General features: G+C 43.4%; 2 protein-coding genes across 5 annotated transcripts in view; one reads left to right on the top strand and one right to left on the bottom strand.

Moving 5' to 3' along the window:
- Positions 1-1364: 1364 nt before the first annotated feature.
- Positions 1365-21265, bottom strand: LOC123351029 (BRCA1 associated protein). The gene is made up of 12 exons (XM_044990116.1): positions 21092-21265; positions 19781-19942; positions 18726-18930; positions 17614-17803; positions 15837-15950; positions 14792-14940; positions 11631-11706; positions 10908-11046; positions 10299-10408; positions 8807-8896; positions 6760-6863; positions 1365-4782 (listed from the first exon to the last, which is right to left on the bottom strand). Exons 1-12 carry the CDS (start codon positions 21171-21173, stop codon positions 4422-4424), a joined length of 1782 nt encoding a protein of 593 aa, XP_044846051.1. The 5' UTR covers positions 21174-21265; the 3' UTR covers positions 1365-4421.
- Positions 21266-21292: 27 nt separating this feature from the next.
- The window catches only part of ACAD10 (acyl-CoA dehydrogenase family member 10), a 29472-nt gene continuing 23068 nt past the window's right edge, over positions 21293-27696 (top strand). Inside the window, exons 1-5 of one of the 4 annotated variants that reach the window (XM_044990165.1) lie at positions 21293-21409; positions 22089-22286; positions 23404-23552; positions 24596-24790; positions 27345-27503. In XM_044990165.1, coding sequence (XP_044846100.1) covers positions 22100-22286; positions 23404-23552; positions 24596-24790; positions 27345-27503 — 690 coding nt within the window. In that variant the 5' untranslated portion in view covers positions 21293-21409; positions 22089-22099. Of the gene's footprint in view, positions 21433-21644; positions 21805-22088; positions 22287-23403; positions 23553-24595; positions 24791-27344; positions 27504-27696 lie in introns of those variants that run through there. The other 3 variants (XM_044990164.1, XM_044990166.1, XM_044990163.1) reach the window with 3 other exon arrangements.

Raw genomic sequence — 27696 nt, 5'->3', positions numbered from 1 at the left:
ATCAACCACCACCCAGGGGTTTGGGCAGTCTGAATGAGAATCACTTTCTCTCTCAGTCATTCTCTATGTATGTAATATCTATGACGTAATGCTCCTGGTGGTTGACCGCATCTTCCAGGAAACACAACATAGAGAAGATATAAGATTTCCCAGGAGGCACCTAAATGACTTAAGAGCATAAATACCCTTTGAAAAAGCACCTAAGACAATTTCTAGTGGGGACAAAAATGACCCCAGTTCTGGCCTTCCTTATACATCAGCACACATGGCACAAACTTGTTCATTTTCTCCATTTCAGATCATGTTAAAGAAAATGGGTTAGAGGGAAGAAGAGTTTAAATTCTTTAAGGCAAAGAACATTATCTGTCCACGGTTTTGTAGTTCTGCATTATGACAAAATGTGGCAGATGTGGAGCAGACAAGACTAGTGATGTGTAATAGTTTTATGAATACTATATGGGACGGCGCAGTGAGATGAGGTGTATATGATGGGTTATTACACTTTCCTACATGAATATCCTGATCTAGCTTAACAGGGAGGCTGCTGGAAAAACACGCAGGAAAGCAACACCCAGGCTATAGATAAGTAACCTTCCACCAAACTCTTGGGGGACAATGACAGGACAGAGGCCTAGGGCCCGGTGTTTTGGCAAGGATGGGAGCCTAGAGGCCAAAGGGACACAACAGCTGAAAGGACGCTGGAGGGAGAGTTAGGAGTGTGCTGTTTCTGGGGAGAACATGCTGAGAAGAACCAGACACACAGGCCTTGCAAAAATGTCTGAAGCAGTTTCCAGGGGCTGGTAAGCTTTGAGGCAGTTACACATGGTTCTAGTTTTAAGACCTATTTCCACTGGATTTCTTTGGTTCTACATAAATAATACTTTGCTTTAAAGAGAGTTTCTGGTTACTAGATACTAGTCATAGGTCCCAGCAGGAAATGAACTGCAGGCCTGCTGAGGTAATCACCCCTAGTACCTGCGGCCTGCAGCCTGGGGCCCAGTCTGAGAGTGGGAAAATTGCATGATTCCACCCCGAGAGATTATGGGCCAAGATAGGCCTCAGTGGTTAGTGTGCAGCACTATAAGAGGCCAGGAAGGGACAGTTAGGCCAGTAACTGTGACAAACAATTATCCTAGTGAGTAACATCACCTCCAGCTACAACAACCAATTCTTGTAAAGACAGAGAAAGTTGAATGGGATAAATCTGGACTCTTCTTCCAGGTTAAATAAACCGATTAAGAGATTCTCTTCCCCTTTGAAATTCATTCATCTCCTTTAGGTGGCATTAAAGATCTTTTCCTGGTACATTAGCTAAACACCCCCATGCAGTTACATTTCACACAAATGCAGAGAGACCATTCACCCAAGTTTCAGCACGTTTAATATCCTTTGTTTCAGATGTTACTGGACAGTGTCAGTCAGTAAGAACTACATCAAGGGCTGTCTCACACAACTGTTACAATGTAAATAAGAGGGATTCTAATCTACCCATTTACAAATGCTGATCTTTCTGTGCAAACACTTGGCAAACTACCTTAAAATGACTGAGTGCCTGTGAACGGTGCAGCTGTGACAGCTCAGGGCAGAAGTCCTTGTTAGCTACAGTAGAGGTACAGAGTGAGCAGTAACAGGCAAGTCCCCCCGCTCCCATTGCCCTGCCAGCATGCGTGTAGCTGGATGGAACGGGGTTAGGACAGAGAGTAGTTTACCCCACTATCAAATAGGGAGGTGTTAATTCAGCTGCTGGCCTTGCAACTTAGACTTGCAGAGAGGTGATTGTCTGAACTAGATCCCTAACCAGTAATATCAACTAATGTCACATACGCCCCTGAACAGCTCTCAGACAGGCTGGCATTAAGCTGACTCTCTTATCTTGTACTTTACTAACGCCATTTCTTTGACAGCTTTACCGCCAACACCGTTCCCTTTCACAGTTCTCCTTTTGCTCCCGTTTTAGTCTCTTCCCCCCCTCCACCCCACTCACAAGCCTGTCTTCCTCGATTAGAGAGTTCCCCCCTCAATAGTGTGATCAGCTACAAAACAAAAATACTGTACACGTCTAGGTCTCATTTGCTGAAAAGGAATTCTAGGGCACAGTGTTCTACACACAGCAAGCTTTCAGCAAAAGGGAAGAGGATCCCAGCTGGTGTAAAAATATATTTTAAATAAAATAGAGTTTCTATAGGAGAGCAAGCTAGGTTGTACATTTCTAATTCTTTAGAATATTTTACAGCAGCCAGAGGCCTGGTTGTAGAGTCTACACCCTAAAACAAAGCTCATGTACAGTCATGCTTCAGCAGATGAGGGCAAGTCTACAAAGCAAAGAATTGGATGCATTCAGTGCATGAACAAAAGTCATGTACGTGAGAAAACGTAACCTTCCTAAAATGAAGCCAGCCAATTGGTTAAGGCAAGAAGCAGATTTAATGCAATGCATTCTAGCCTTGCTCCTGTAACTCACCCATAAAAAACCTAATGCTATTTTCACTTGTTGGTTCTGCTTAGCAACTGGATAAGTCACAGCTTCAGTTGCATTGATTTTGGCCTAAATTGAGGAAACCGCTGCAGTTGACTGTTGAACAGCTTATCCAACGGAGAGGACAGAGGCACAAGATCTCCCACACATTTGTAAGAAAGGGTAGGTCTGCATCCTTCAAACACTGAGCACGTCATCTGACACATTCGGGCCTTCATTTAAGGGAGACACTGTAACATATCAAGTTTAACATGGGTTCTAGGATGAAGAGCCAGATTTGAACCAGAGAGTTTTCGCCCTAAGAAGGTTGCATGCCCACAGATGGCTGTAGGGCAAACTGAATGGGTGGCTTCAGTCTCTACCTCTCAACTGGAAAAACGAGAGGGGTTAAAGGAAAATAAGGGAGCCCCTGAGGTCCAGATCCTGAAAGCTATTTGGGCTCCTAATAACCTTCAGGACCTGGGCTTGCAGTGTGTGTTCAGCTACCACAGGAACTGGGGACAGCAAATACCCTCAGCTAGTCACTGCACCCAGTCTGAAGATGTTACATTATCCTGGCAGCTGGCTGTGCAGCCTGCACACGGAGTGTGAGCAGTTCCTCAAGCGTACGGCAGCCTGGAACGGTAGCAAGCTAGTGACTCGTGTGAAAGCCCAGAGTATTTGGGCCATATCTGAAAGATGACCGATTCAGAGACGGGAAAGTGAACGTGTGGTTTTCACACTACACGCATCATTCCCGCCTCACTCTGAGGACAGCACTCAAGAGTATGCAGATACCTCGCACTTGCACAATTTAAATATGCAGAAGACAAATGTATAATGCATCTTATTCCAAGAAGTATACTTCAGAGAGCAGAACAGTGTAACAATGTTAGTCTGCAACAGGTACCAGTCTTTGTATATATGGTTCCTATTTAATTAGTAGGAATGCTTATAAATAATTATGGAGACAAGGTGGGTGCGGTAATGTCTTTCATTGGATTAACTTCTGTTGACGAGACAAGCTTTCAAGCTTACCAAGACCCGAGGAAAAGCTCCGCGTAAGCTCAAAAGCTTGTCTCTCTCACCAACAGAAGTTGGTCCAATAAAAGATATTACCTCCCCCACATTGTCTCTCTAATAACCTGGGACTAACACAGCTACAACACTGCATATAAATAATTATGTTCAATTATTTCCATCGCATACTCATTTCACAATCCCTTGTACTTTAAAGCAGTTAGCACTGCACCAGACCACCTTCAAAAGGGACAGCTGGTTAATTGTTTAGCACGGACTCCCTTCAGCAGGGAGTATCACATTAATTCTCAACACCATTACCATGGTTTATTATTTTTAAACACGTCACTCCGTTTCATTGTCCATGCTAACTCATCTATTCCTATCCTAATTCTGCACTAGCATAATGCTGCAGTGTTTAGGTTGCACACACTAAGTGGGATGGGGACTGAATCAGGTTTTCAATTAAAAGGTTTTATTTATATGAGCATTTCTAATCTTGGTTAGTAGGAAGAGGCTTTTAAAAAAAAATAAAAAAACAAAACAAAACAAAAACTTTAAAACTTTGGGCTGAACCTACCCTGGCATGTCCTTTTAAGGGGATCCAAGATTTGTTTTGTGTTTCAGACACGTCTAAAACTGAACACAATCTCCAAGGAGAAAATAATGTATGAAGTGGGACTTAGATAAGATAGGAAGGCAAAATGGTGATTAAAATCTGCCTATGATTAGCTAGCTAATGCAGTGAAATGCTTTTAAATACTGTAGATTCCCCATTAGCTGGCAGCCAGCTTTATGAAAAGCTCTGAAAACAACTTCTAGCTGAGCCTTATTTGGACGTGGTATTTAGTGTTGAACGTAACATTCAGCTTGGGTCCCGACACTTGGACCTGGTCATTCAGAAGTGGGGCCAGTTGCAGTGAGGTCGATCCGCTTGTCCCAATCCTCACTTGCCCCTTTTGCTACGGCCTCTCCTAGAAGGTGGCTTTCCCATGCCCCCCGCTGGCGAGCTTGCAGAAGATGCCACTGCAATGTTGATCTGTCCTTCCTGGATTTCCTGCCTGGTCTCAGCTGGGAGGTGGTTGATTTTCTGTTGTGTTTCTAAGTAGAACATGACATCCCGCAGCTGCTCCTGTATCTCTGTGATCTGCAGGTCCTTCTGCTCACAAGTTTCCTTTAGAACCTTCTCTTCTTCCTTTAGTTTGTTCTGCAGTAAGACCTGATTTGCTCGCAAACATTTGTTCATTTCCTGTTCCTCCTTTAGCTCATTGGAGAGTTTGGCCACCTTGTTATTCAGCTGAACGCACCTTACACACAACAGACAAGGAGGAAAAAAGCAAGTGAGACATTGCAGCCACAGTGGCCTAATTATCAGAGGAGTTAAGCTATCAGGGGTGTTAAGTCAGACAAAGTTTATAGAATCACAGAAGTGTAAGGCTGGAAGAGACCTCAAGAGGTCAAGTCCAGCCCCCTGTGCTGAGGCAGGACCAAGTAAATCTAAACCATCCCTGACAGGTGTTTGTCCAACCTGTTCTTACGAACCTCCAATGACGGGGTTTCCACAATGTCCCTTGGAAGCCTGTTCCAGAGCTTAATTACCTTTAGAGTTAGAAAGTTTCTTCCTACTATCTAACCGAAATCTCCCTTGCTACAAATAAAGCCCATTACTTCTTGTCCTACACTCAGTGGACACAGAAAACAATTGATCACTGTCCTCTTTATAACAGCCCTTAACAAATCCGAAGACACTAATCAGGTCCCCCCTTCAGTCTTTTCTCAGGACTAAACGTGCTGTTTGTTTAACCTTTCCCCACAGGTCAGGCTTTCTAAACCTTTTCTCATTTTTGTTGCTCCTCTGGGCGCCTTCCAATTTGTCCACATCTTTCCTAAAGTGCGGTGTCCAAAACTGGACCCAGTACCAGCTGAGCGTCCCTCACGAGTGCTGAGTGGAACAGGGCAATTGTCTCCCATGTCTTACATACGGCACTCTTGTTAATACACTCCAGAATGATATTTGCCTTTTTCACAGCTGCATCACCTTACTGCCTCTCATTCCATCTGTGATCCACTATAACCCCCACATCCTGTTCAGCAGTGCTACTGCCTAGCCAGTTACTCCCCATTTTGCAGTTGTGGATTTGATTCTTCCTTCCTAAGTGAAGCACTTTGCACTCATTTTTATTGTATTTCATCTTGTTGATTTCAGACCAATTCTCCAATTTATCAAGATCATTTTGAATTCTAATCCTGTCCCTTGAAGTGCTTGCAACCCCTCCCAGCTTGATGTCATCTGCAAATTTTATAAGCGTACTCTCCATGCCATTATCTAAGTCATTAATGACAATATTGAACAGTAATGCAGCAGGAGGATTAATGTGTCAGGCAGGATTCCTTGCCCTTGATTTCTGAATGGCAGGAAAATACTCTTTTGGGTGAAAACGGAGATCTAGGCATTGGCTAGATGTTAGAATCAACTGGTAACACCAAGATGCGAGGACAACAAGCTACAGTGCAGAAGGACAATAGAACTGTCACATGTTAACAGCTATCCCTTATCACACAGGTTTTCCAATCCAGCCTATGGTTTACTGGCAATTTTGTGTCATCTGTTTGCCTACAAACACATGTTCCACATGCAGTATGGTACAGTAGCTTGAGCAGACTCCAGCTTTACTACTGACTTTCTGGATGATCACCACCTTTGTGCCCCAATTTAATCAGTGTGTATGACAGGGATAATGCTTGCTGAATTTCCAGGAAAGTGTGTAAAGCACCAGGGATGACAGGTTCTGTACCAGAGTGCTAGGGATTGTTACAAAGACAGACACTTTGTGAGGCATCTTTAATTTAGATGCTTCAAAGTTTGTTTTAATAATGCATTATTCATGGAGAATGCCTCCTTCCAGCTGCTTTCCTTCTTTTGCAGGTTGTATTCCTTCTGACTACACAGCTGACTGGCTTCCACTTCTGAGTGGGCATGGAAGGAGAAAGATTTAATGAATGCTAACCAAGCAAACAATGAGGAAAGAGCAGAAGCTCCAAAGCTGCATTCCATGCTACAGCCACTTTAAATACATGACACCCACAGAGGTGGGACATGGGATTTTTAAAGTCGGGGTCCTTATCACACCAGCTGAGGGTATTAAATATTCATATTCAAGAAATACTGAGAACCTGATGGAGAGTTTTAAAAAGTCAGATCCAATTTGAGTCTTAAAGTAGCGTGCATAAAAACCAGAGCTGGGAGACTTGTTAAAAATCTACTTTTAGAGACAGAAACATACTTCCTTTCCACAGATTGTTTCTCTTTAAGTAAGTTGTTCAGCCTGTGCTCCAAATTATCACATTTCTCAATGGTCTCTTTAAATTTAGTCTTCATGTTGTTAATCTGTAAAAACAAACAGACATTTCAAACAGGTCAAAGTCCTGTGCACTTTCATTACGACAGTCACGTTTTCGGGAGCATTTTCTAGACTTTGACCAATTACTGACTCAGGCGAGCAAGTGTTCAGAAAAAAAATCCCCTCCCCCACCTTTTTTAAAGAAATCCCTATAAATGCTGCTTGCCAAAAAAGAATAAGAATGAACAGAAACACTGACAAGAGGCTAATTGTTATGGAATCTGCTTCTAGAGAACCACACCTAATCTTGTAAAGATGGTGTGGGGAAGACCTTGGTGGACACTAAATAAGCCTACAGCAAATCCCTAAATTGCTGTTTTCTTTTTCTGAAGTTTAAATGTAAAGAGAGAGTTAGTTTAGCAATTCACACTCAGATGCTGGTTCCACTTCAGTGTTTACTAAGCAGCAGCAAGAGACCTCTGTCATATGACAGTGACCTATTGACATTATCTCTCAGTCATGCATAATGCAAACCAAAAAGGTTGCATATGTCCGGGTATGCGTCCTGTTCCACTGTAATATACAACCAGGCACCATTGCTTTGCTTAAAGAGAGCCACACTCCAATACGTGAGCCGTGGACCTAATATGATGTATGAAAAAACAAAAAACAAACAAGGAATGTCTTGTATCCTAACCCAGTGAACAGAATGATGGCTCAAAGTGGGGAAAGAGAGATGTCATTCAATATCGAATGAAAAAACCTTTCACATACTGGCAGCATGGACTCAAATGGACACTGCTTTTTTGAAACAGCAGCCTTGACAAGTTTAAAAGCCACCACACACACTGATTTCAATGGAGCCACTGTGAAAGCAGGTCAGGTTTTATGCTTTCCAGACTCATAGTTTAATGTTTATACAACTTCTGGTTAATTTTGGGAGGCACACTTGCCAAGGGATAGTGGAATATTTTGTACAGTTAATTCAAAAGGCCCTTCTAAGGACAGAGTTCCATGAACAATTACAGGGATCTCTAGAACAAGGAGGAGTCTTCAGAATATATGGCCTAGTTATTTTAGTTTAAAACTAGAGCTGTATCTACTGTGTTTTCAGCTATTTCAAAGAGGATTTTAACTATAAAACTTTTTCTTTTACAGACACAGATAAAGGTCTTCAGCCATTTCTTATTGAAAATGAAGTTTTCTGGACCCACTACATGTAGCTAATTTTAAATGAATTCTTTATATGTTTATGGAGTGGCTTAACTGCAGATACAGTGCATGATTAATTGGAAGCCACAAAGTTTATGTAATCTTATACAGCATGCAGACAAGTGGCAGTTGAGGATTTAGCCAAGAGCTTTTACTCACTTAAAGCACGAACACCAATTGGATCAGCAGATTACGGATATTTTTTATATTCTCCAATTTCACTAAAGCTTCTCTGTACCTTTCTGCCCAAGACATTTTGGATCAGTCCTGCCCATAAAACGCTCCACAAATCATAGAACTCTAAACCAATACATCTTTTGGGGGATGTGCGGAGCAGAGATTATTTCTGCTTTCTTCAGTGGAGCAAGATAATGTCACAAAAGACTAGTGAGGGCTAGTGTAGCATAGAGTGACATTTCCCAGATTTTCATTTCAGGGCTTCCTAACATTTCCACTAGTTCCATAGGTTTCAGAGCCACCAAATTTAAGTCAGGCTTCAATCTGGGCAGTGATTTGCCTCCTTCTGCACAGCTCATCAGCAATTTTCTGAGTCTGTGCACAAGACAGGGGAGGAATCTCCAAACTAATTCCCCTCTAAAGAAGAAAAAGAGCTCTCCTTCATATGGCAGCCTAATTCCCGGACACTCAAACTGCACAGTAATGGCCAACAACCACAACTCCCATTAGAGCCAGTGGGATCTGGGGGTGTTCAGCACATTGAGAATCAGGCCAAGTGTCCAATTAACAAGACTAGGGAAGAAAAAAAAAAAAATCTTACTTCTTCCGCTGTATCCTTTTCTATTCGGACTATCTTGTTTTCCCAGTAGATGCGCTGAGATTCCAGCTGGCTTGTAAGCAAATAGGAGTACTACAATCATACAAGACATGTGAAAATACATAGTCAGGGCAGGTTACCACCATTTCACAGATGCCAATAAACCCAAAGGGCTCCAGAAATCTAATACAATTAAACTGTGCAGAAGCAGCACTCTAAACTTTTCACAAGCGGGTACAAACTGCAGATGCAGTGCACAGATAATGGAAAAAAAATCAAATTAATTGCAAAATCTTTACTGCAGGCTCGTGGGTTCCCCCTGTGAGTTTTAAATGGGCCATCGCTAGCATCACAATAGTAAGTGCTTTATAATGAGGGGAAAGGACAATAAAAGCACCCTAGAAAAAGTGGTAAGTCCCCTTAGCTTTTACCTTCAACGAGAACATGAATTTACCAGTCACACCTGCTATCTGCATTTGATCTACTGAAGGATCTCCGAGTCAGCACTTTGTTTTCCATTTTCAGGTGGTTTTACTCTACAACTGAACAGGCTTCTAAAATCCTTAAGAAGAGGGGTTAGGTGCAAATCTCATGTGATCTGCACCTGGAGAGAAATAACTGATCTTCACCTGTGAATACGTATCCTCAGTATTTTGTGCTTTCTTCTGGCCAGGAATGCTCAATACCAATGCTATTTTTGTGTTTAAACAAGGACTTCTTGCTTTACATCTCATCTTTTCCTGTTTGATCTTCTAGTAAATTTATAATGAGGATTTGGAAAATATGATCATTTGCTTAGCTGCACACTAACACCCACCAGATTAGGACTTCAATGCAGGTTTAAGCAGGAAGACAAAGCCCTTAAACATATTCAGTAGAGACTCCAAATAGCTACTAAATGTTTCTTTCTACAAATGTTTGATCTAGTTTGCTCTACCAGCGAAGTATCCATTTAAAAATCCTACATTAAGTTCTGTTGATGGTTTGTATGCTGAATTTGAACCCAAGGCCAATTAAGATGGCAGAATTCAAGTTCTCAGAAAAAATAAGGTGATAGTGATTTAGCCATCAAGTAAGGTTCCACACTGAAAAGTATAATTGTAAAAAATGCCACCCTGGGGTCCTAGAGCTTAGATTCTAGATCAAGCATGCTCAGTTCACTTCTGTCTGCCCCACAAACTCACCCTGGGTTCCTGCAGTCAAACTAGGAGTCTTCCCTTCTCATGTATCACCACCACTGGCCAGAACTGGCCATCAGTAACACCTCTGCAACGCCACTGAGTTTGCACAGGTGTAACCGACTGAAATGTATGAACTTTTGGCTGACGATGCACAGGAAGGAACAGAATCCAGCTAACTCTTCGCTGTGTTGGCTCTGCAGGGCCAAAAGACGTAAAAAGCAGTAACACATGCGCCATTTTTGGTCACATTCAGCATTGATGCACATTTACATATAGCAGCACAAAGTGGTATCTGAAGAAAGCTAAATATTTACCTCTAACTGTAAGGAATCGATTTTTTCGTCCTGACACAAATCCCCCTCACACTCATACTGAACTATCTTCCCATCAGTTTTACTTGCAACCAGTCGATGGACATAATTATCTAAAGAGAGAAAAGCAACCAAACCAAGGGTCGTTTCAATTTGAGAAAACCCAGGTGTTATAACTTGGCTGGAACAATGGGAAGTACTTGACACAGCACAGGTAATCATGCAGCTTGATGCCACAGAGTAATACTGAGGCAAAGAGGTTAGTAATTACGTAACGTATTCCACATTTAACAGAATCTGCATTGACACTAGCTAAGATAGTTACAAAAGCTCAGTCATGCTTCAGGAGCCAGGCCTCTCCATTCCACCAATGCTACAGGGTTGCCCCACGGCATTATGGGTTTATGGCCTCCCTCTGAAGCATCTGGAATGGCTTTACCAGAGAAAACAGATGGTCCCAGAAGATGGGATATTAACACTGCAAAAACTCCCTTCAAATCTTCATGTTAACTTTATTACTAGGACGGTGTTAAAAATGCCACTGCAGAAAGATTCTGAGAACTATGTGCAAGCGAGCAAGGTTACCGTTAAGAGCAGAAAGGAGAGGTTTACCTCCAGCATAGTCCCAAACTCTGTGATTGGTTAACTGCATTGCATAAGTGTGCTGAGTCTCCTCAAAGTGTTTGTAAGCGTGCCGGCTCACGTAACGGCCGCATCCAATGTGGCCACATATCAAACAAATCCAAAGGTTCTGTCAACAGAAGGAGACAGATTTTGCACATAAATAAGAGTAACACTTGTTAATGTGAAAAAGGTGCTTGTGTGGTTTGAGAGGTTTGAGAAAGCATCCAGCAAGTACAACTGCTAGCATCCTCCATCGACAGCATGCACTGCTGCTCGAATTTCCAATCACCTTCCTAGGCAAGGCACAGGGTTTGCTTGTTGTGAACCACCGTGAAGACTAAAGGCAAGACAGCAGAAGTACAGTACAAGTCTACTGAAAGAGGTCTCAGTGTACCAGATGCAAGGGCAGCCCAAAGAGTGACCTTCCCAAAGTGAGGCATCCCGAAAGAACACTGAAAGCAAGCTCTGAACATCTGCTGTGCTTCTCAAAGGCCCTGGGAAGATTTTTCACACAGCAGGACATCTTTTTTTGTGGGACAGCATCCCCTCCCGGTGGACCGACCCCAGTGGAAAATGGGTTCATTAATCTAGCCAGAAGGAAGATGGGCCAATAGCAGCCTCATGCATTAGGGATTTAGGAAACTAAAATGACAAAGTACCAGTGGGATCAAATCTAGTAAGTCTCACTCATCTCCCACCCCACCTACTTACTTCTTGAACTCCACACTCAAAGCATTTATTCTCTTCCACTGGCTCAGGTGTTTGGCAGTACCTGCAGACAGGACACCTATAACCGTAACAATCAAGCAGATACAGTTAGATACATGGAACCCGATGGTTACTGCTGAGATGGGGAGAAACTGACCTTATCCAGGAAGCTTAAGGCAGATGTTGCATCCTGGCGTTTTGTGGGACACTCCCTGCCCCTGCCTGTCTTTCAGCTTTTTCCTCACTAGTTTGACCCAAAGTTTGCCTCCCTCCTACACAAACCAGCTGTTCTCTCACTATTTATTCCTGTAAAACTGATGAATGCCATTTCTTACACTAGATGAAGTGTCTTGCAATAATCTTAGTTTTAACTGTGATCCAGGAGTTGAACAGCAGGGATAAAGCCGGGAGATGAGCTTGGCAATGCACCCAGTCTTTTCCATGGAGAATGCAATGCAAATCAACTGATGTCATGAAACATTACTTGTCCTCAACATTAAAAGAAAAAGCACCCAGTAAAACTCTTCTGGATAGTGAACAATCTGATTATTTTGGACCGCCTCAGTACTTCCTTCAATTGATCACCATGATGATTTTGAGCTTAGAAGAAGAGAGCTGGAAAAACAAAGCTAGCCCCTTTGCTCACCATGAGTGGGGCTAGCCCCCTACATCACTATCCATCTCACATTTCATGTTTAATTTTTAATGCATCTTGGTTTGGGTCTGTGTCACGCATTTGGCTCTTGTGAGAAGTAAGAGCTGTGTAGATACAGAGTGAGGAGCAAACTCCTGGTTGGTGGGCTGTGTCCGAATCATCTGGTTGGTTAGGTCTGGTAGAGTTTTCATTCAAAGGAAAGAAAAAGCCACCCTTCTTCTCTACAGCCACTTCCTTGTTACTCAGGGTACATCTTCACTACCGGCCGGATCGGCAGGAAGCAATCGATTTCTCGGGGATTGATATAGCGCGTCTCATCTAGACACGCTATATCGATCCCCGAACGCACTCCTCTCGACTCCGGAACTCCACCAACGCGAACAGCGGTAGCAGAGTCGACAGGGGGAGCCGTGGACGTCGATCCCGTGCCGTGAGGACGGTAGGTAACTCGATCTAAGATACTTCGACTTCAGCTACGCTATTCACATAGCTGAAGTTGCGTATCTTAGATCGATCCCCCCCACCCTCCCCCAGTGTAGACCAGCCCTTAGATGTTCTCAATTTGAGACAACAGAACCCAAATTTCCTTACTATCTGTGTAACGCTCCACCGGATCCTCTTGCATTCTCGTGGGAGGATGCTGCAAATACGCACTACTGAAAATATTCTAGTCTAGCAAAACAACATTAATTAGAAAAAAAATTGTCATGCAAGAGATTTAATTTTAGTGAGGAGATGTAGCCTTGTGCAATACACATGTTTTAAGCTTTGATATTGTGCCAGTTTTTGGTTAAAAATGAGCCAGGAGGGATCTGGATTAGTCAGTCACTGGCAAAATCTCATTTCTTGAAATTTAAACTGTTTTTGATTTATGAGGCACCAAGCTATTTTTACGGAGAAGTTATTAATTCAATCCTGCTGACATTTTGTAAGGAGTATAATTTGGGACAAGACCAATTAGCTCTGCTGAAACATGGCATGCAAAAGAGGGTATATAGTGAAATGTTAACTGTAACAACAAAGGAATGATGCCATTATAGACAGGAAAGCAATAAAGAATTTGAGATGGGTTCTGATATTTAGTTTTCTGTAACATCGGGCAATCCAAGTTACTGCAACAAATGGCAACTAATTACCAGGAGGAATGCAAAATATGAATGATAGATAAAAGGATTTTGTTCTCATTGGGAGATTCTGTGAAGGACTCAGACATGTTCAAATCTGACTGCACTATCTAAATGGAATGCGTAAAACTAATAAGAGCAAAACTACTCTAAAGGATTAAGGTTAAGTAATTAAAGACAAGAATGCACAAGTTTTAAGGATAAGATCTCTCAAATCCTTCCACAACACACATTTGTAATGTTAAATGGCAGTTACACACTACTTCACTCTTCAGTGGAAATTTATATTGGCCTTTCCATGTAGCTTTTGGTGCAAGATTCCCTGCAAAGCCCAGCTAATGCTACTCCAGAAGAGGTCCCTGTAAAGCAATACAAGGCTGACTCCCCTGAGATTACTGCCTGGGAATATCCCAGCTTCAGCACACTCAGCCTCCACTGGATTGAGGAGAAAGGGAGAGGCCAAGACTCAGACCAGGGCTTTGTGCTTCTATACGCAAGTCCTATTCTCCTCCTCCCCCCCCACCACTTTTGTTTCTAAAAACTTTTGAGTAAGGGGTCAGGTACAGGCAGCTGGGTAGAACTTTAGTTAAAATACAATGCCTCTGGAAAAACCCAGCGGTTGTTGTAATGAAACGGTGATGGCAGCTAGCAGCACTGTGTGCAAGGGATCAGTCGGAGTCTGACGCTTGGTCCTGTGCTCCCTGGCTAGAAACATGAGTGCATATCCCCTTGGTCTCAGCCTAGGCCATGTTTTTTCTGCTGCGCTGTATGACTGAAGCAGCCTCCCGTTTCCCATTTGCCAAGTAACCTTGTTGGCTTTTGATCCCTTCCCTTCTGCTTTGCATTGCAGCTAAGATCTCCCCTTGGACACAGTCTGCTCTAGCTATCAGGCCCAATTCTTTGTCATTATTGTAATGTCAAGTTAGATTGAAAATGCCTCAGAGCAGAGACTTTGTGTATCTTTGGAAACATCTAAGTCAGACACCTATTGCACTACACTTCCCATACAGCCTCAGTTATCCACATGTCACTGGAGAGAACACTGACCAAATGTAGATAAGGAGAAGCTGAGCCGTGCAAGACTGGACAGAGTCAGTGGGGGTCTCTGTGTCAAACAGTGACAACTGACATCTCTCTCCTACAGCATTGTGTTGCTCTGCAAATAGCTCATGGCCGAGAAGAGCTGGAGGGAGCTTTGTCCAACTATCCTTGTCTAGATTTATCTTCTGTGCCTCCGAACAGGGAAGGCAAAGATCACTCGAGCTTGGAGCAGCTCCCATCCCCACATTAGAGACGAAGAGCTGGTCCTGTCAATGTAGACAAGGAAAAGCTCCACCACACCTTAAACACACCGCTTTGAATCAGGAGAATAAAAAGCCTCTTACGTGGTGTCTTCCCAGCGCTGCAGACACTGGCTATGAAAGCTGTGGTTACACACTGTGGTAAGGATCCCGTTCACAGACTCATCCATTCTTTCCAAGCACACCGTGCACTTTGGCAGCTCCGTCAGATCCATTACGGGAAGGCTGGCTCCCTTCACAAGAAGAGGAGCACAAGCTTATTGCTGCACACACCATATGCTATGGGTAAGTTATGTACGTTTAGCTACACAACAACTTCTTACCCTACTGCTTCGTACCTGCGGGGGCTAGGGAGTAAAGGGATTGTTGAACATTCCAGTAAGTTTAAATGCAGACAAAAAAGTCAACCACAACAGTGGCTGACCTCATTAGCTATTTTGATTATTGGTCTAACCATTGACAGTGCACAACTAATACTCAACTGTATGCACGGCAAAACATTTCAGTGATTTTTCCTAAACATCTGAGAGGAGCTATGCCAGAAACATGAGTAGGAGCCAGGCCTCAGGTTCTATTCCTAGCTCCGGTACATTCTCTGTGACCATCCACAAGTCACTTAATTGTTCTGCTTTATCTTCCCCATAGGGGTCACTTACTCCACCACACCGAGGTGTTGCGAGGGTGAGGAATTACTGTGTGTTAAAATACCAGCGGATAAATCTGAAAGGAAAATAATCCATTTGTTTTTTTTTGGGGGGGTGGGGGGGAATGCTTTGCTTTGCTATCCTAGCCCCAGCATTACTGATTCAGAACATACAACCGCCTCTCAAAAACACAGACATTATATGGTAAGTTTATCTGCACCATGCCCAATTCAGATTTCGGGAATCGCTAAGATCTACTGCAAGAGGAAGAAATTTGGACCTGGACAATTTTCAGTGATCACTTATTAGGGCTGAGCTCAGTTCGGAGAATAAGTCATTCTCCCCTATGAAAGTACTGCAACAATGAAAAGCTGCGTCGGGCTTGCTGCAGTTAAGTATCCTCCAGCCCCACAGCCAGGCCTGCCCTACCCATTCCCAGATAATCCTATTAAACTGCTTGTAAAATATCAGAAAAAGAAACTTACATCTTCCGATTTGAAGACTTCAGCCCTCTCCACATATACCAGCTGGCACACATCTTCCTCTATGGAGTTGAACTGTCGACCGTTGCATGCCATATAAAAGCTATCAGCATCAGCCTGTGCACAAACCAAAGGGAGCCAGTTGAAGAGGAGTAAGGCAAATGAGACGTTTTCCAAGTACCATGATATTACCAAAAATAAAAGGTATTTCACAGGTTAATCTCTTGAGCGCTCCTGCTAGTCAGGATCCCTTCATTTCCACACTGGTTTCAGCAGAGTAGTTTTCTACTTGAATTGGCAGGAAGAACTGAAGTGCACAGTGAGGAGAGCTATTATGATCTTAATATTCAACAGCAATAGCCAATCTCTCTCTTTAGTGTCAGTTTTGTCCCTAGTCAGCAATTTCAGCATGGGTGGAAAGCAAATATTGTCTCTTTGCAAAAACTTGGAGTAAAAAGTTTGCTGCAAAGGGCCCTATTCAAAAACACTGACATTCATGTAGGTGAAAAGGATGGCATATAATTTAACTACAGGAGAGAATCCATTTCACTTAAAAGCATCTCAGATATTTGTTGAGCCACCGATAACAGAGTATGACTTAGGAAGGGACACTCACAGACATCAGGCCCAAAATTTTACCTGCCTCAGAATGACTAGCCAAGTCACACACTCAGTGGCAACATCACTTGGTGGCAACATTTTAACAGGCTGGGATATTCCAGTAAGTGATCCCACCATCACGTGAAGCGAGCTAGATTTCAGGGCGTTTCCTCTTCCTTGCCACCCCATGTTTTAATAGTAAAATATGAAGTGATTCCAGTCTGTCCATGTCATTGTTTCAAGTCGCTTCATATATACACAAGCCCTACAGCTCCACGAAACAAATAATGATGTAATGTAATTCAAATGGCCTTTTGCTGCATGCAGCAATTGCCTTTGAGGGCCTACTGGAGCAGAAATCAGCAATTTTTGATAGACAAATGAGAAGTTGCCAAGTCAATTAACTCTAGACAGTTCTGCTGAATTAGTGCAAGATTGCTCGGAAAACGTCCAGTGCAAACAAAGCAAGTTGATATCGAGTGAGTTTTTCTGCATTTCTGGGTGCATATACATGTACACAACACATAGGAATTTTCGCCTTGTGACAGCCATGGATGAGAACTACAGTACTCGGTCATCTAGACCACCTCACCCAATTTTGAGAGAAACGAAGGTTATTACATAGTGTATGTTCAGTGGTCCTGCTGATCTTGACAAATGCCCCACTCTCCTCAGAGCAGTGGACTAGATGGATAATCAATCCTTCATTTCTATTTAAACTAATTCTGCCACACTGATCAGGCTCTTTCTGCTCTGCGTTCTGCACCACGCGCTCATGAAGATATCGGAGTAGGTTTATGGGCATGCTGTACTTTTATTCTATCCTTGTCTACTTACTAGAAGCAGTCATTTCTGAAGCACCCAAAAGCAGGATTTTCTAGGTTTCAACACAACCATCTGCTGTGATAAAGTATGAAGTAGGATAGAGAGGCACTTGCTTTCATAGCAGCCATTCAAGATGAAGGCCTAATTCCAGGCTTACCAGGCTCACTGTTGCTTTAAGGAAAGTGTGAGAAAGACATTTTGCTTTACACAGCAAGAGGATAAGATGTGTGATCTCAGGTAACACAGCAGACCGCTGAAGCTGGATAGCACCTTCAAATAGTATCTATAGAGCAATACACAAGCCATTTCTAAAACAGTTCCTACGGCAAAGGAGTCTAATATCTTTAGGTTTTACCTGTGTACTAAACTTTATCAGCACCATATACTGGTTTGGAGTGGAATCTCTGATGATTTTCATATGTTCAATTACTTCATAGAATGAGGCCACAAACTTCATAAGGTCATGACTGGTCATTGTAGCAGGGACTGTGAGAATACACAGCATGGCACTGCGCCTTACATCTTCTTTTAAGGAGGTCATCTTACTAATAAGACAATAATTAGATAGTCAAACTGAGGTCAAGTTAGACATCCTATTATAAGACAATGCCATTTTAAAGAAGACAAAAAGAAAACGATGCTTCATAGTTCAAATGGTTAGCTATTAACATTATTTTAAACAGCAACTTCAAAGCTCTTTACCTATTTGTAAGCATTTAAGATTTAACAAGGAGGTTGTGGTAACAAGTCTAAAAATGCCCATACAAATTTTGTCATGAACCGTTTGCTGAAGATATGTGCAGCACTGGAAGAGACAAATCATCCCCTTCAAACGGATATCTGTAGTTCTAGAAAAGTAGCTGGAACTTGCAAACCACAAATGCTCAAAATATTCCTAGAACAAATGAGCAATGGTTATCACTAAAAATGGAGTATGCATACAACATGTCATTGTGTCCTGGTAACTTTCACGATGAATATCGGAGACTGAAATTCTCATTCAGCTCCCCAAGGTATACAATTGTGCTATCATAAAAAAAATAATAATAATAAAAAAAAAATCAACACATTTTGAAAGTGCAGGTTCTCACCCTATTTCTGCTGTAGGAATTTGAATGCAGGGATATCCTTCAACAGAGTCCTCTCAAAACCAGTTTGTCTGAAGCCACTATTTTTTACTTATCTCGTCACTTCTAACCCTGGCACAAGCACGCACTACAGGAAGTGACCTTACCCATGGCTGGAAGGCCCAGACCTGCTTCAGGTTCTACCATTACTGCAGCTATATAATTCAGATGGCACTGTAATCCTTTCTGGATGCCAATATATCGCACTGCCAGTGTGTCACTGCTCTGCCAGTCCAAGGAGCAGCAGCCCCAATGGTTACTGACTCACCCTTCTGGATGGCAGCATAATTCTATGGCACTGTTCCCACTAAGTCTATAAATTAGTTAAGCGTGTTCTTACTTTGTTTTGTACAGGTGCATAATGCCATGAACTATTTCAACTGATGGATTCCCACTGAAGAAGGAAATCTGGTCAGGAAGTTGCTTAGATGGCGAGTCTGGAGCAGCCTCAACACATTCTTTAGTTTGACCATCACGTTTACTTTTATCGTCAACAGATGAAGCCTCTGAAGATTTTCTTCCTTCCACTGCAGCTTTTGTCTCATCTTTTACAAATCAAAAGCTTTCTGATTACACGCCACACATTAGAAACTTCAATTGCACTTTAATTGTCATCTTAATGTACAACAGAGCCGGATGTTAAGTCAAATAATTCCCTTTGAAAACAGAATTACAGACAGTTCTAATCTATGGGGTCTGGACATACAATAATCATCAACATAACTACTAAGCATCTTTAGTCACCAGTATTAGAGAGCTATTGGCAAGGCCCCGGGGTGCCGTGAAGCCAGCTAGACAAGCTCTGAAGGGTGCCATGCTAAGTTCTGCAGCACACTGACTTTTCTACAGTTAAAAAACAGATTTTATTGAATTAAATATGAAAGCAAACAGTGTCGTCAGGACAATTTTCCTTGGGATTTGTTTGGCCATAGAATTTAATATCACCTAGTTTTAATTTTTTTTCTCCATTCTGAAGTAAGTTTTCCACAAGTTATAGAATTTTACTTTAAACAATTGAGAATTTCAAAACCTGCCTGCTAATCACAAGGATAGGGTACTCTAATGTGCACGCGCACATAAACCAGTGTATGCTTTGCGATTACTGGCAAGAGGCTGTCCCTGCTGGGTAGTGCTTTGCCGGGCCAAATGGATTCACCTACCCGGTCCCAAAAAATAATTCTTAAAAAAAACCTGGCATTTTCATACCCTTACATTTGTAACACAATAGATTTTGGTTGATAGGCACTCCTGCATGCCCAGCACTTTGGAAAATCAACCCGATTTTAAATACTTCTAAGAGACAACTTATGCAACAAATTGTAGCATAGCCATACAAATGTACCAGAGAAATTAACAGGACCAAACCCACCCTTTTCAAACTTTTGGAATGAGTACCTGGATTGGACTTTATGGTCTCTATGATCATATCTGTCATCTCTCTGCGACCAATATGCTGGTGAATAGTTGCTGCTTTTTCCATAGGTGCCTTTCCTTCTAGACAGGCTGTAGCTGAAGCTAATGACTTTTCTTTGATTTCCTCATCAGACATTTCAGTGGCTAAGTAGAAACAATGATTAATGTCATTGCAATAGCTACCCAGAAGCAGAAACAAACAACTCTACTCAATCCAGGACAGAGCAGACCTGTGTAATAACAGCAATTAGGCCATTACTAGCTTATTAAATTAATTCTTGAAACTGCTTTTATTCCTTCTTCCGGCCAGCAAAAACATGAATCAGAAGAGCACTCTCCTGAGAATATATTTTACTTCCGCTACAACAAACATGTGGTCTGTCACTCTTTAAAATAATTTCTCTCTCTCTTTTATATTCAACAGCTGTGAAGCTACAAAAAGGGCAAAATGTAGTTAGATATTAGGACAAGTTAATCATCCCTCCAAACAGTGCACTTAACCAACTCTGAGTCATCATATAAGCACCATCACTGCATATATATCAGTGGCAGCTATAGCCTGGTCAGATTTCATAGGGTTTTTATCTGGTAACAAAGGGAGTCTTGATTTATTATCCTTTATACAGGAGAGTGGTCCCTTTTTAGTCACTCTTGTCAAATTTGAAAATTTGACTGCATTTATCTGCCTATACCCCAATGCACTTTAATAACAGTACCAGGTGTTTAGTCTAAGAGCTGTTGATGAGAGGACCCCCGCCCCACCATCACACCCATTTGCTGCTGCCACAAGTTTTAGTTTGCCCTGAGCAAAGTTGTTTTCTTTTAGAAATTACAAAACAAAAACTTAAAAAAATAAAAAAAAACCCACCACCAACAGAACACGTTAACCCTCCCCCTTCACAGGGCAGGGGGGCACCTGCTTCCAAACCCCAACCCACTTCAGAGATCTGCAGACAGACACGCTGCTTCCCCAGCACCCCCAGAAAGAGACAGACACCCTGGTCCCCCTCCCATCAGTCCCCTCCCACTACACAGAACGAGGAACAGGAAACTCGGCTCCCACACAGACACACTAGCCCCCCACCCCGGCTCGGCGGGGGGGGCTCCCCGCCCCTGAACCAGGGGGGAAGACACCTTGCTCCCCCTCCCCCACCAGCCCCGTCCCCCTGCACTGGGGGGGAGGATACCCTGCTCCCCCTGTTCCACCGGGGGGGGCACCTTCCCGCTACCCCCCTCAGATCAGACCTCCTGGGGGGAGGGGCGAGCGGCTCGGCTCGGCTCCCCGGGACTCACCGGCCGCGCTGTAGGGGAAGCCGGCGGGCAGCGGGGAGTGCTCGGCCAGCTCCAGTCGGATCACAACGAGTGACACGCTCATAGGGGCCGGGGATCCCGGGCCGGCGGGGCCCGAGCGGGAACGGGCCGGACACAGCACAACGCCGGGGATTGTGAGCCGCTTGCTTCCGCCCCCGAGACCTTTGCCCTCTGACCCGCCGGGGTCACGCAGGCGCTGCGCGGGGGCCCTGGTCACGTGAGATTCATTTACCTATCCCACGGGTGTTGTTGCTAGGAGAGGGCTCCCCCCTCTAGGGCCACAGCCTCGTTCCGCAGAAGGTCAGAGGTCACCAGCTGTTGTGGTAGTAACTCCCCTGGGGCCTAGGGGTGTGGAGCGCGGTGCACCTGGGAGGGAGGCGGGCGGGCGGGCTGGAGATGGGATTGGGGGCAGATGGGGGTGGACCTGGGGGGGCCTTGGGGGAACAAGCCTGGGCTTTGCTGGGGGAGGCTGGATGCAAGGTGGGGAAGGGAGGGGGGAATAGAGCGGGGCCTTGGTTAAGGAAGGTGCCCAAGGTAAATTTCCTCCCCCGGCTAAGGTGTGGCGAGGGTAGAATTGAGCAGCATGAACAAGGGTTTGTGGGATCTGGGATGGCCCAGCATAGGGGAAATTGTGTAATTGTATCTGCTGCCATGCGAAGCTGCTGTATCATGTTGACACGGGGCCACCTGCTTGGGTGAGATTCCTTCACGCTGTCTCCCTTATCTTTCCCATGGACCATGGGCAACATGATCCCTATCCATAGCCTGTGTGTTAGACATGCTCAGATAGTGTCCTGATGGGCACCTTAGAACTGTGCGTAATAAAACTGTGATACTAATAAAAATTGATACTACACTTGAACTCAGTCCAAGGTGTAAGTGGTGTTATATAAAGACCTAAGTGCAAATACTTATAATCTAAAGAAGAAGCCAGAGAATCCTAAATATATACCTCTAAAACATTCCCTTCTCCACACAGAGTTTTGCAGAATGGGCCTTAGGAGATTTATCCAAGCCTCTTATTTCCAATGTGCCAGAACATCAGGAATCCTAAAGCATGTACGATACAAACCTCCAAGTTTGGTACAGTGGAGGTATTCTGGATCAAGTCTCTATAAAGCTGTAATCTTTGACATGGGGGGAGTTCTTCTCCCTTCCCCTTACCGGGTGGCTGTAGGTGAGTATTTTTGACTGGACATGTTGACTGGAGTAGCTGACTAGTGACCTTTTTGTGCATTTAATACAAGTATATTTCACATTTATTTATAACTCTCATTGTTGTTTCCAGTACAGTGATGGTCAACTTGACTTCCTCTTTGGGGACTTACATGACATGGTGGTGGTGATTCCAATTCCCACTGAACACATACACATCATCAAAACTATTAGAATTGACATAGTTGGCAATCTTGTTGGCATTTGCAGGTGGGAGGGTCAAGGGTTGAATGGGGGGTGAAGATTAAACTGTCCTGTAGTACTTCTGACTACTATATGAACATGAACTAATCCTTTCACTCTCTCCAGTATAGGATTGAGGCACATTGGCCGGATGGCTTGGGGGAAACTGTTACTGTATTTCTTCTGTGGGTGCATAGAGGATATCAGTCCCCTGGGCTATCAGTTCAACACCTTTCATGAATGCTAATATTGCCTTTTCTGTGCTAGACTTCATTGTAATGCCAACTAGTGCTGAGGGATTTCAGTTCCATTAGTAAGGCTAAGATTTAGTCACGTGATATTTTTAGTAAAAGTCATGGTCACAGGACATAAATGAAAATTGACAATTTGACCTGTCCATGATTTTTACTATATAAATACCTCTAAATAGCAGCCCCAGGGTGCCACTGCTTTGGGAGGCCCCAGGGGCCGATGGCTAGCCTCTGCATTGGCTGTGGGGGCTAATTACCCCCAGCCACCCGCTGCTCCGAGGCCCCGGGGACTGCTGCCATGGCACTCCCTGGGGCCAGCTGCCTGGGGCCACCTGAGCTGCAGCAGGTGCAGCTGGCCCTGGGGCATTCCCTGGGACTGCTGCTTGGGCACTCCCTGTGGCCAGCCGCCCGGGCCGCCTGAGCAGCAGCTGGTGCAGCTTGCCCTGGGACCACTGCTTCGGTGCTCCCCGGGGCCAGTCTGAGGTCACGGAATCCGTGATGACCTCCTGAAGTCCCTTCCAACCCTGAGATTCTATGACTTCTGCAACCTCCGTGACAGAATCGCAGCCTTATCCATTAGGGCTTTCCCACTCCTGACAACGTTATAAGTGCTGTCTCCTCACTCTGCTACCTTCCTTTATTTAGAATGGGAGGTGCGGAATCGTATTCCTCCTGGCACTATCAAACAAGCCTTAATATCTGGAGGGGAGAACAGGCCCTGGATGAGGTACATGAGAGGGGAGCTGACATCAGCGGAGTTTTTGCAAGAATTTGGACATCAGTGCTCTGAGATTGTAAGCCAAGCTCCCAGCTTTCCTGCTTGATTCTTGCTGACTCCTCACAGGAGAATGGGGTTTCGTGCAGATTCATCAAACTGCATAGAAATCATAGAGCTAACAAAAGAGCAATTTTTAAAAGAGTCCTGTCTGTAGAAGGTTCTGCTGCTGCTTCCACTGTTGCTTCATGTATAGCACTGGGGCAGGGGTGGACTTTTCTGTCTGCAATGCAGTTTTCTAAAGCATCTTCTCATGCATTTAAGAGACACAGCTGTCTATCTGCCTAGCTAGATTTTTACACTGCAGTCATTATTCTGGTACTTTGGCAGAGGCTGCCTTAATCTGGTCCCCTCCCTCCTTGCTTCCTTGCTTTTTTTCTTAGTTTTTCCACTTCCAGTGCCAAGAGAGCCAGTGTAGATGTGTGATATCCACCTCTGATGAAGGGTTAGCAGGGAGAGAGGAGAAGCAGAGGCTCCTCAGCAAAGAGATCACCTCCTTCCTTAGGCATCATGCAGGTGGCAGAGACTGAATTTTGCCAACAGTTCCTAGATGGACATTTAATGGCTAGAAGCAACATGCTTGGTGGAGCGTCTGTCATTTCAGTGGAACTTGCACCATGCTCCAGAAGCCAACATACTCAATCTGTAGTGGAGCAAGGCTCAGCTTTTCAACCAAGCCTTTGTCAAAAAGATCAGTCTACAAGGAAGGCTCCTTTTTTGATTGCTGAGTTGTAATGAATGGTTTTATTTGCAATCCGCCCTGTTGCCGTGGTGGAAGTGCACTATCAATAAATAAGGGTCTCTAGTTGTTTCTCTTCACCAGCATCATCCCTTTAACGCTTAACTCTTCATCTCCTTCTTTCATAGAATTAGGAACCTACAGAACTTTTATTTATTGTGTTTGAGCAGTTTAGCCGGAGAGCTAGGCTGAGTGCCTCCTGTTACAGGAGGAAGTGGGGCAATAAGCTAAAATGATCAGCCAATCTCAGGCTATGCACTAAGTTTCACATTTTCTTCCATTTGCTGCTGATGATCATTGTTGGGGTTTCTCTTGTTTCTTAGGCAAACTTGTCTGTTCCAGTGGACTCCTTTCTCTCTGATCTAACCAGTAGTCAGATGTCGAAACAGCTCCCCATTATGACTGAAGCCTTAGAGTGTATCCGGGCAGAAGGTCTTAAGACAGCTGTTCTAAGCAACAACTTCTACCTTCACAGTGGGGTGAGCTTTTTGCCCCTAGACCGAAACCAGTTTGACGTGGTAAGCCTGAACAGATTAAAAAATGCATGTATGTCGCTAGATTTATAAAAAGCATTCAGCAGAATTCTCTAAGTGCAGGTCCAAATTAAAGATAGTAGAACAGCAATAAATATACTGTGTGTTAGTATAACACATGGTGTGTCTTCAGCTGCATCTCCCTCTAGTGACTAGCCCATAGCAAGGGTTAGAGTGAGTTCCAGCCACCTGTGCATTTGGTGGATTCATTACAAAGTGGCCCACAATTAGCTAGCGTATTACATGTCTAATAATGCCTGTAAAAGGTTTAGAAGATGGAATGCTCTATATAAGTTATTATTAACAGTTCCAAAGCTCCGTTCATCTCAAAGGGTCCCAGAGAGCATTTCACACACTGCATACACACGGCCCCACTGAAATGCTGTCATATCTGGGGAAGTGGACAGCAGCCAGGCAGATAGCCATCTCAACAGTTGGAGAGAGGAGGGGAAATTTTGGCCAGGGACATAGGGACTCGTCTTTGGTCTTATCAGAGGTTAAACTAAGCAAGCTGGTGCTGATTCAGCAAGCTATTTATATATTTATTTATTGTATTTAGTTAGTTAGTTATTTTGGAATGCTGCCACCTCGTGCTCCAGAATCTAAGCTTAAATCTAGTCGGGGGAGATTCTCGCTCCGCCATGGACTTCTCAAGAGGGATGGATTTTAAAGTAAAGTATTTTGGCTGTCTTCGGTGAACGTTCTCTCTCCTGTGCTGTAAACGAACACAGATGCTAAGCGTGAGCAAGGAATGTGGACAGCATTGTGAAGTCTGAAACCTTTGATGTTCAGATGTAAAGTCTGTTCTATATGAAATAATTAACCTTTCCTCTGCTGTTCAGTGGGTGGTCGAATATTCAGTCATTGAATGCTCCAGACACAGTAGCTTCATCTTCAACTCTCAAATAGCCAGTTGTGTACATGTTCACTTAATAGATATGTTTTAAAAGAAAAAGTCCCAAAGTAAATATACATTTTACCTAAGTTAATAATCTTTTTTTTTTTTTTTTGCTGATTGGTTATCTTAAATCTGGCTGAGTTTTCAGCACATTCGAAACTAAACAGGAAACTCTATACTTCCAGTTTCCTTGCATTTGCTTTAGTCACCAGGTGTCAGTTCGTTTTGCATATTAAGTGTGGAACAGTCAGTGCTGCACCTAGATTTAGCGACAATATCAGTGTATAGTCTGGACACAATTTAAGTTTTATTTTACAAGATTTCACAAAATCTACCATGAGTAGAACTCTTTCTGTGTATGTGTTGAATCCCAACTACAGAATGTAAGGAGACCCAAACTGTGAAACTGCCTTCATAAACAGGTGAGTATAGTGTCCCAGGCCTGGCTGAGTGACGTGCAACACTGAAGCAAATAGCATAGGGGAAAAGGAAATCAAAACTGTACAATTCTGTGGATTTCAGTCCTCTAGGATGTTGTTTTGTAAGGAAGGAATTTCTTTTTTTAAATCTTTTTTTTAACAATGCACTTTTCCTATATATGCCAACTCACATTTTTGCACTGACGGAACTCCAGAAGTTCACTCATAATTTAGGCTTGTTTTATAGCCCTCACTGAAGGAAAAGCAATTCATATGTGAAGAAAATCAGATCCATGTTTTTAAAAGTTATGACTGTTTAAAGTCATCTTGTTAACATCTGGACGTTAGATCATTTTCTATTCACCTTTCCTTGTATGTGTTTTACTAGAAAAACCAGTATCTATTAAGATAATATATTGTTATAATAGTAAGGTATGTTTCTAAAGTGCATTTTAATAGCTACATACCCTGTATATAGGACACGCCTAGCAGTGAAATATCATCCCCTCTGGAATGTGGTTGCCATTTAACAATGCACAGCAAGATTACGTAATAATTTAGGACAGGAAGTGAAGGAAAATGTCTATATCTTAGATATGTCTTTTTAAAGTGCCCATCAATGTGGCATCTAAGCTAATTTTGCATCCCGTTGTAAGTGTAGTATTTATGGAGACAGTATGTACTTCCTGAAATTGGAATTTGGACAGGACATTGGGGTTAACATCTCTACTACTGTGAAAATTGATTAGGGATTGCTGATGAGCATAACAGTCAAGACCTCAGTTTTGCATTTCAGCTGCAAGATGACACCCCCAGCAGTTCAGCCCGCCTTTAGCACAATATCAAACTATTGGTTTAGTACTGACTGGTGAAAGAGTGCCACCTATGGAGCCACCTGCACCCTGAGTATTCCGTGAAGGCCTCCCATCCAAGTACTGACTTGACCTGCTTAGCTTGGTTGATCCGACAAGATCACTGCTGAGGCAATATGTCTGCAGAACAATGATTCCTCAGATTAGGTCATAGACTCTCTACCAGGGCAACTCTACCCCTGTTTAGGTGTGTGCAGCAGTCTCATGGTCCTTTGTTTCATTTATTGCACTGCGTGTCAGTCACACGCTCTTTCATACTTGTATCCTCCATGTCCAGAACTGTCCTGATATTCATGAACAAGAATTACAATGGCCTTGTGCATACCTGTCTCGGTCGTATGTTGTTGTAGGTAATTGAATCTTGCCGGGAAGGGATATGCAAACCAGACCCTCGTATCTATACGTTATGCTTGGAGCGCTTGGGTGTTCAGCCAAAGGAGTCCATCTTCCTTGATGATATTGGGCAGAACTTGAAAGCAGCCGCCCAGCTTGGCATTAAGACAGTGAAGGTACAAAGTAGCACCCTCAGCGCTGCATGGGGACAGTTGTTGGTAGAACATTTATTGTCTTAAATATTTTGGTTTGGTTTCTAAATCCAAATTCTGCATTTGATGTGAGTGTGCTTAGTATTTTCACACAACGGCATTAGATACAGATTGCCTTGCTTCACACATTGAACATGTCCATTGTCCTGTATGACAC

This window comes from Mauremys mutica, chromosome 16, assembly GCF_020497125.1.
Source record: "Mauremys mutica isolate MM-2020 ecotype Southern chromosome 16, ASM2049712v1, whole genome shotgun sequence".
NCBI classification, from domain to species: domain Eukaryota; kingdom Metazoa; phylum Chordata; order Testudines; family Geoemydidae; genus Mauremys; species Mauremys mutica.
The sequence above is the reverse complement of the archived record's forward strand: the minus strand, read 5'-3'. Positions and strand labels throughout refer to the sequence as shown.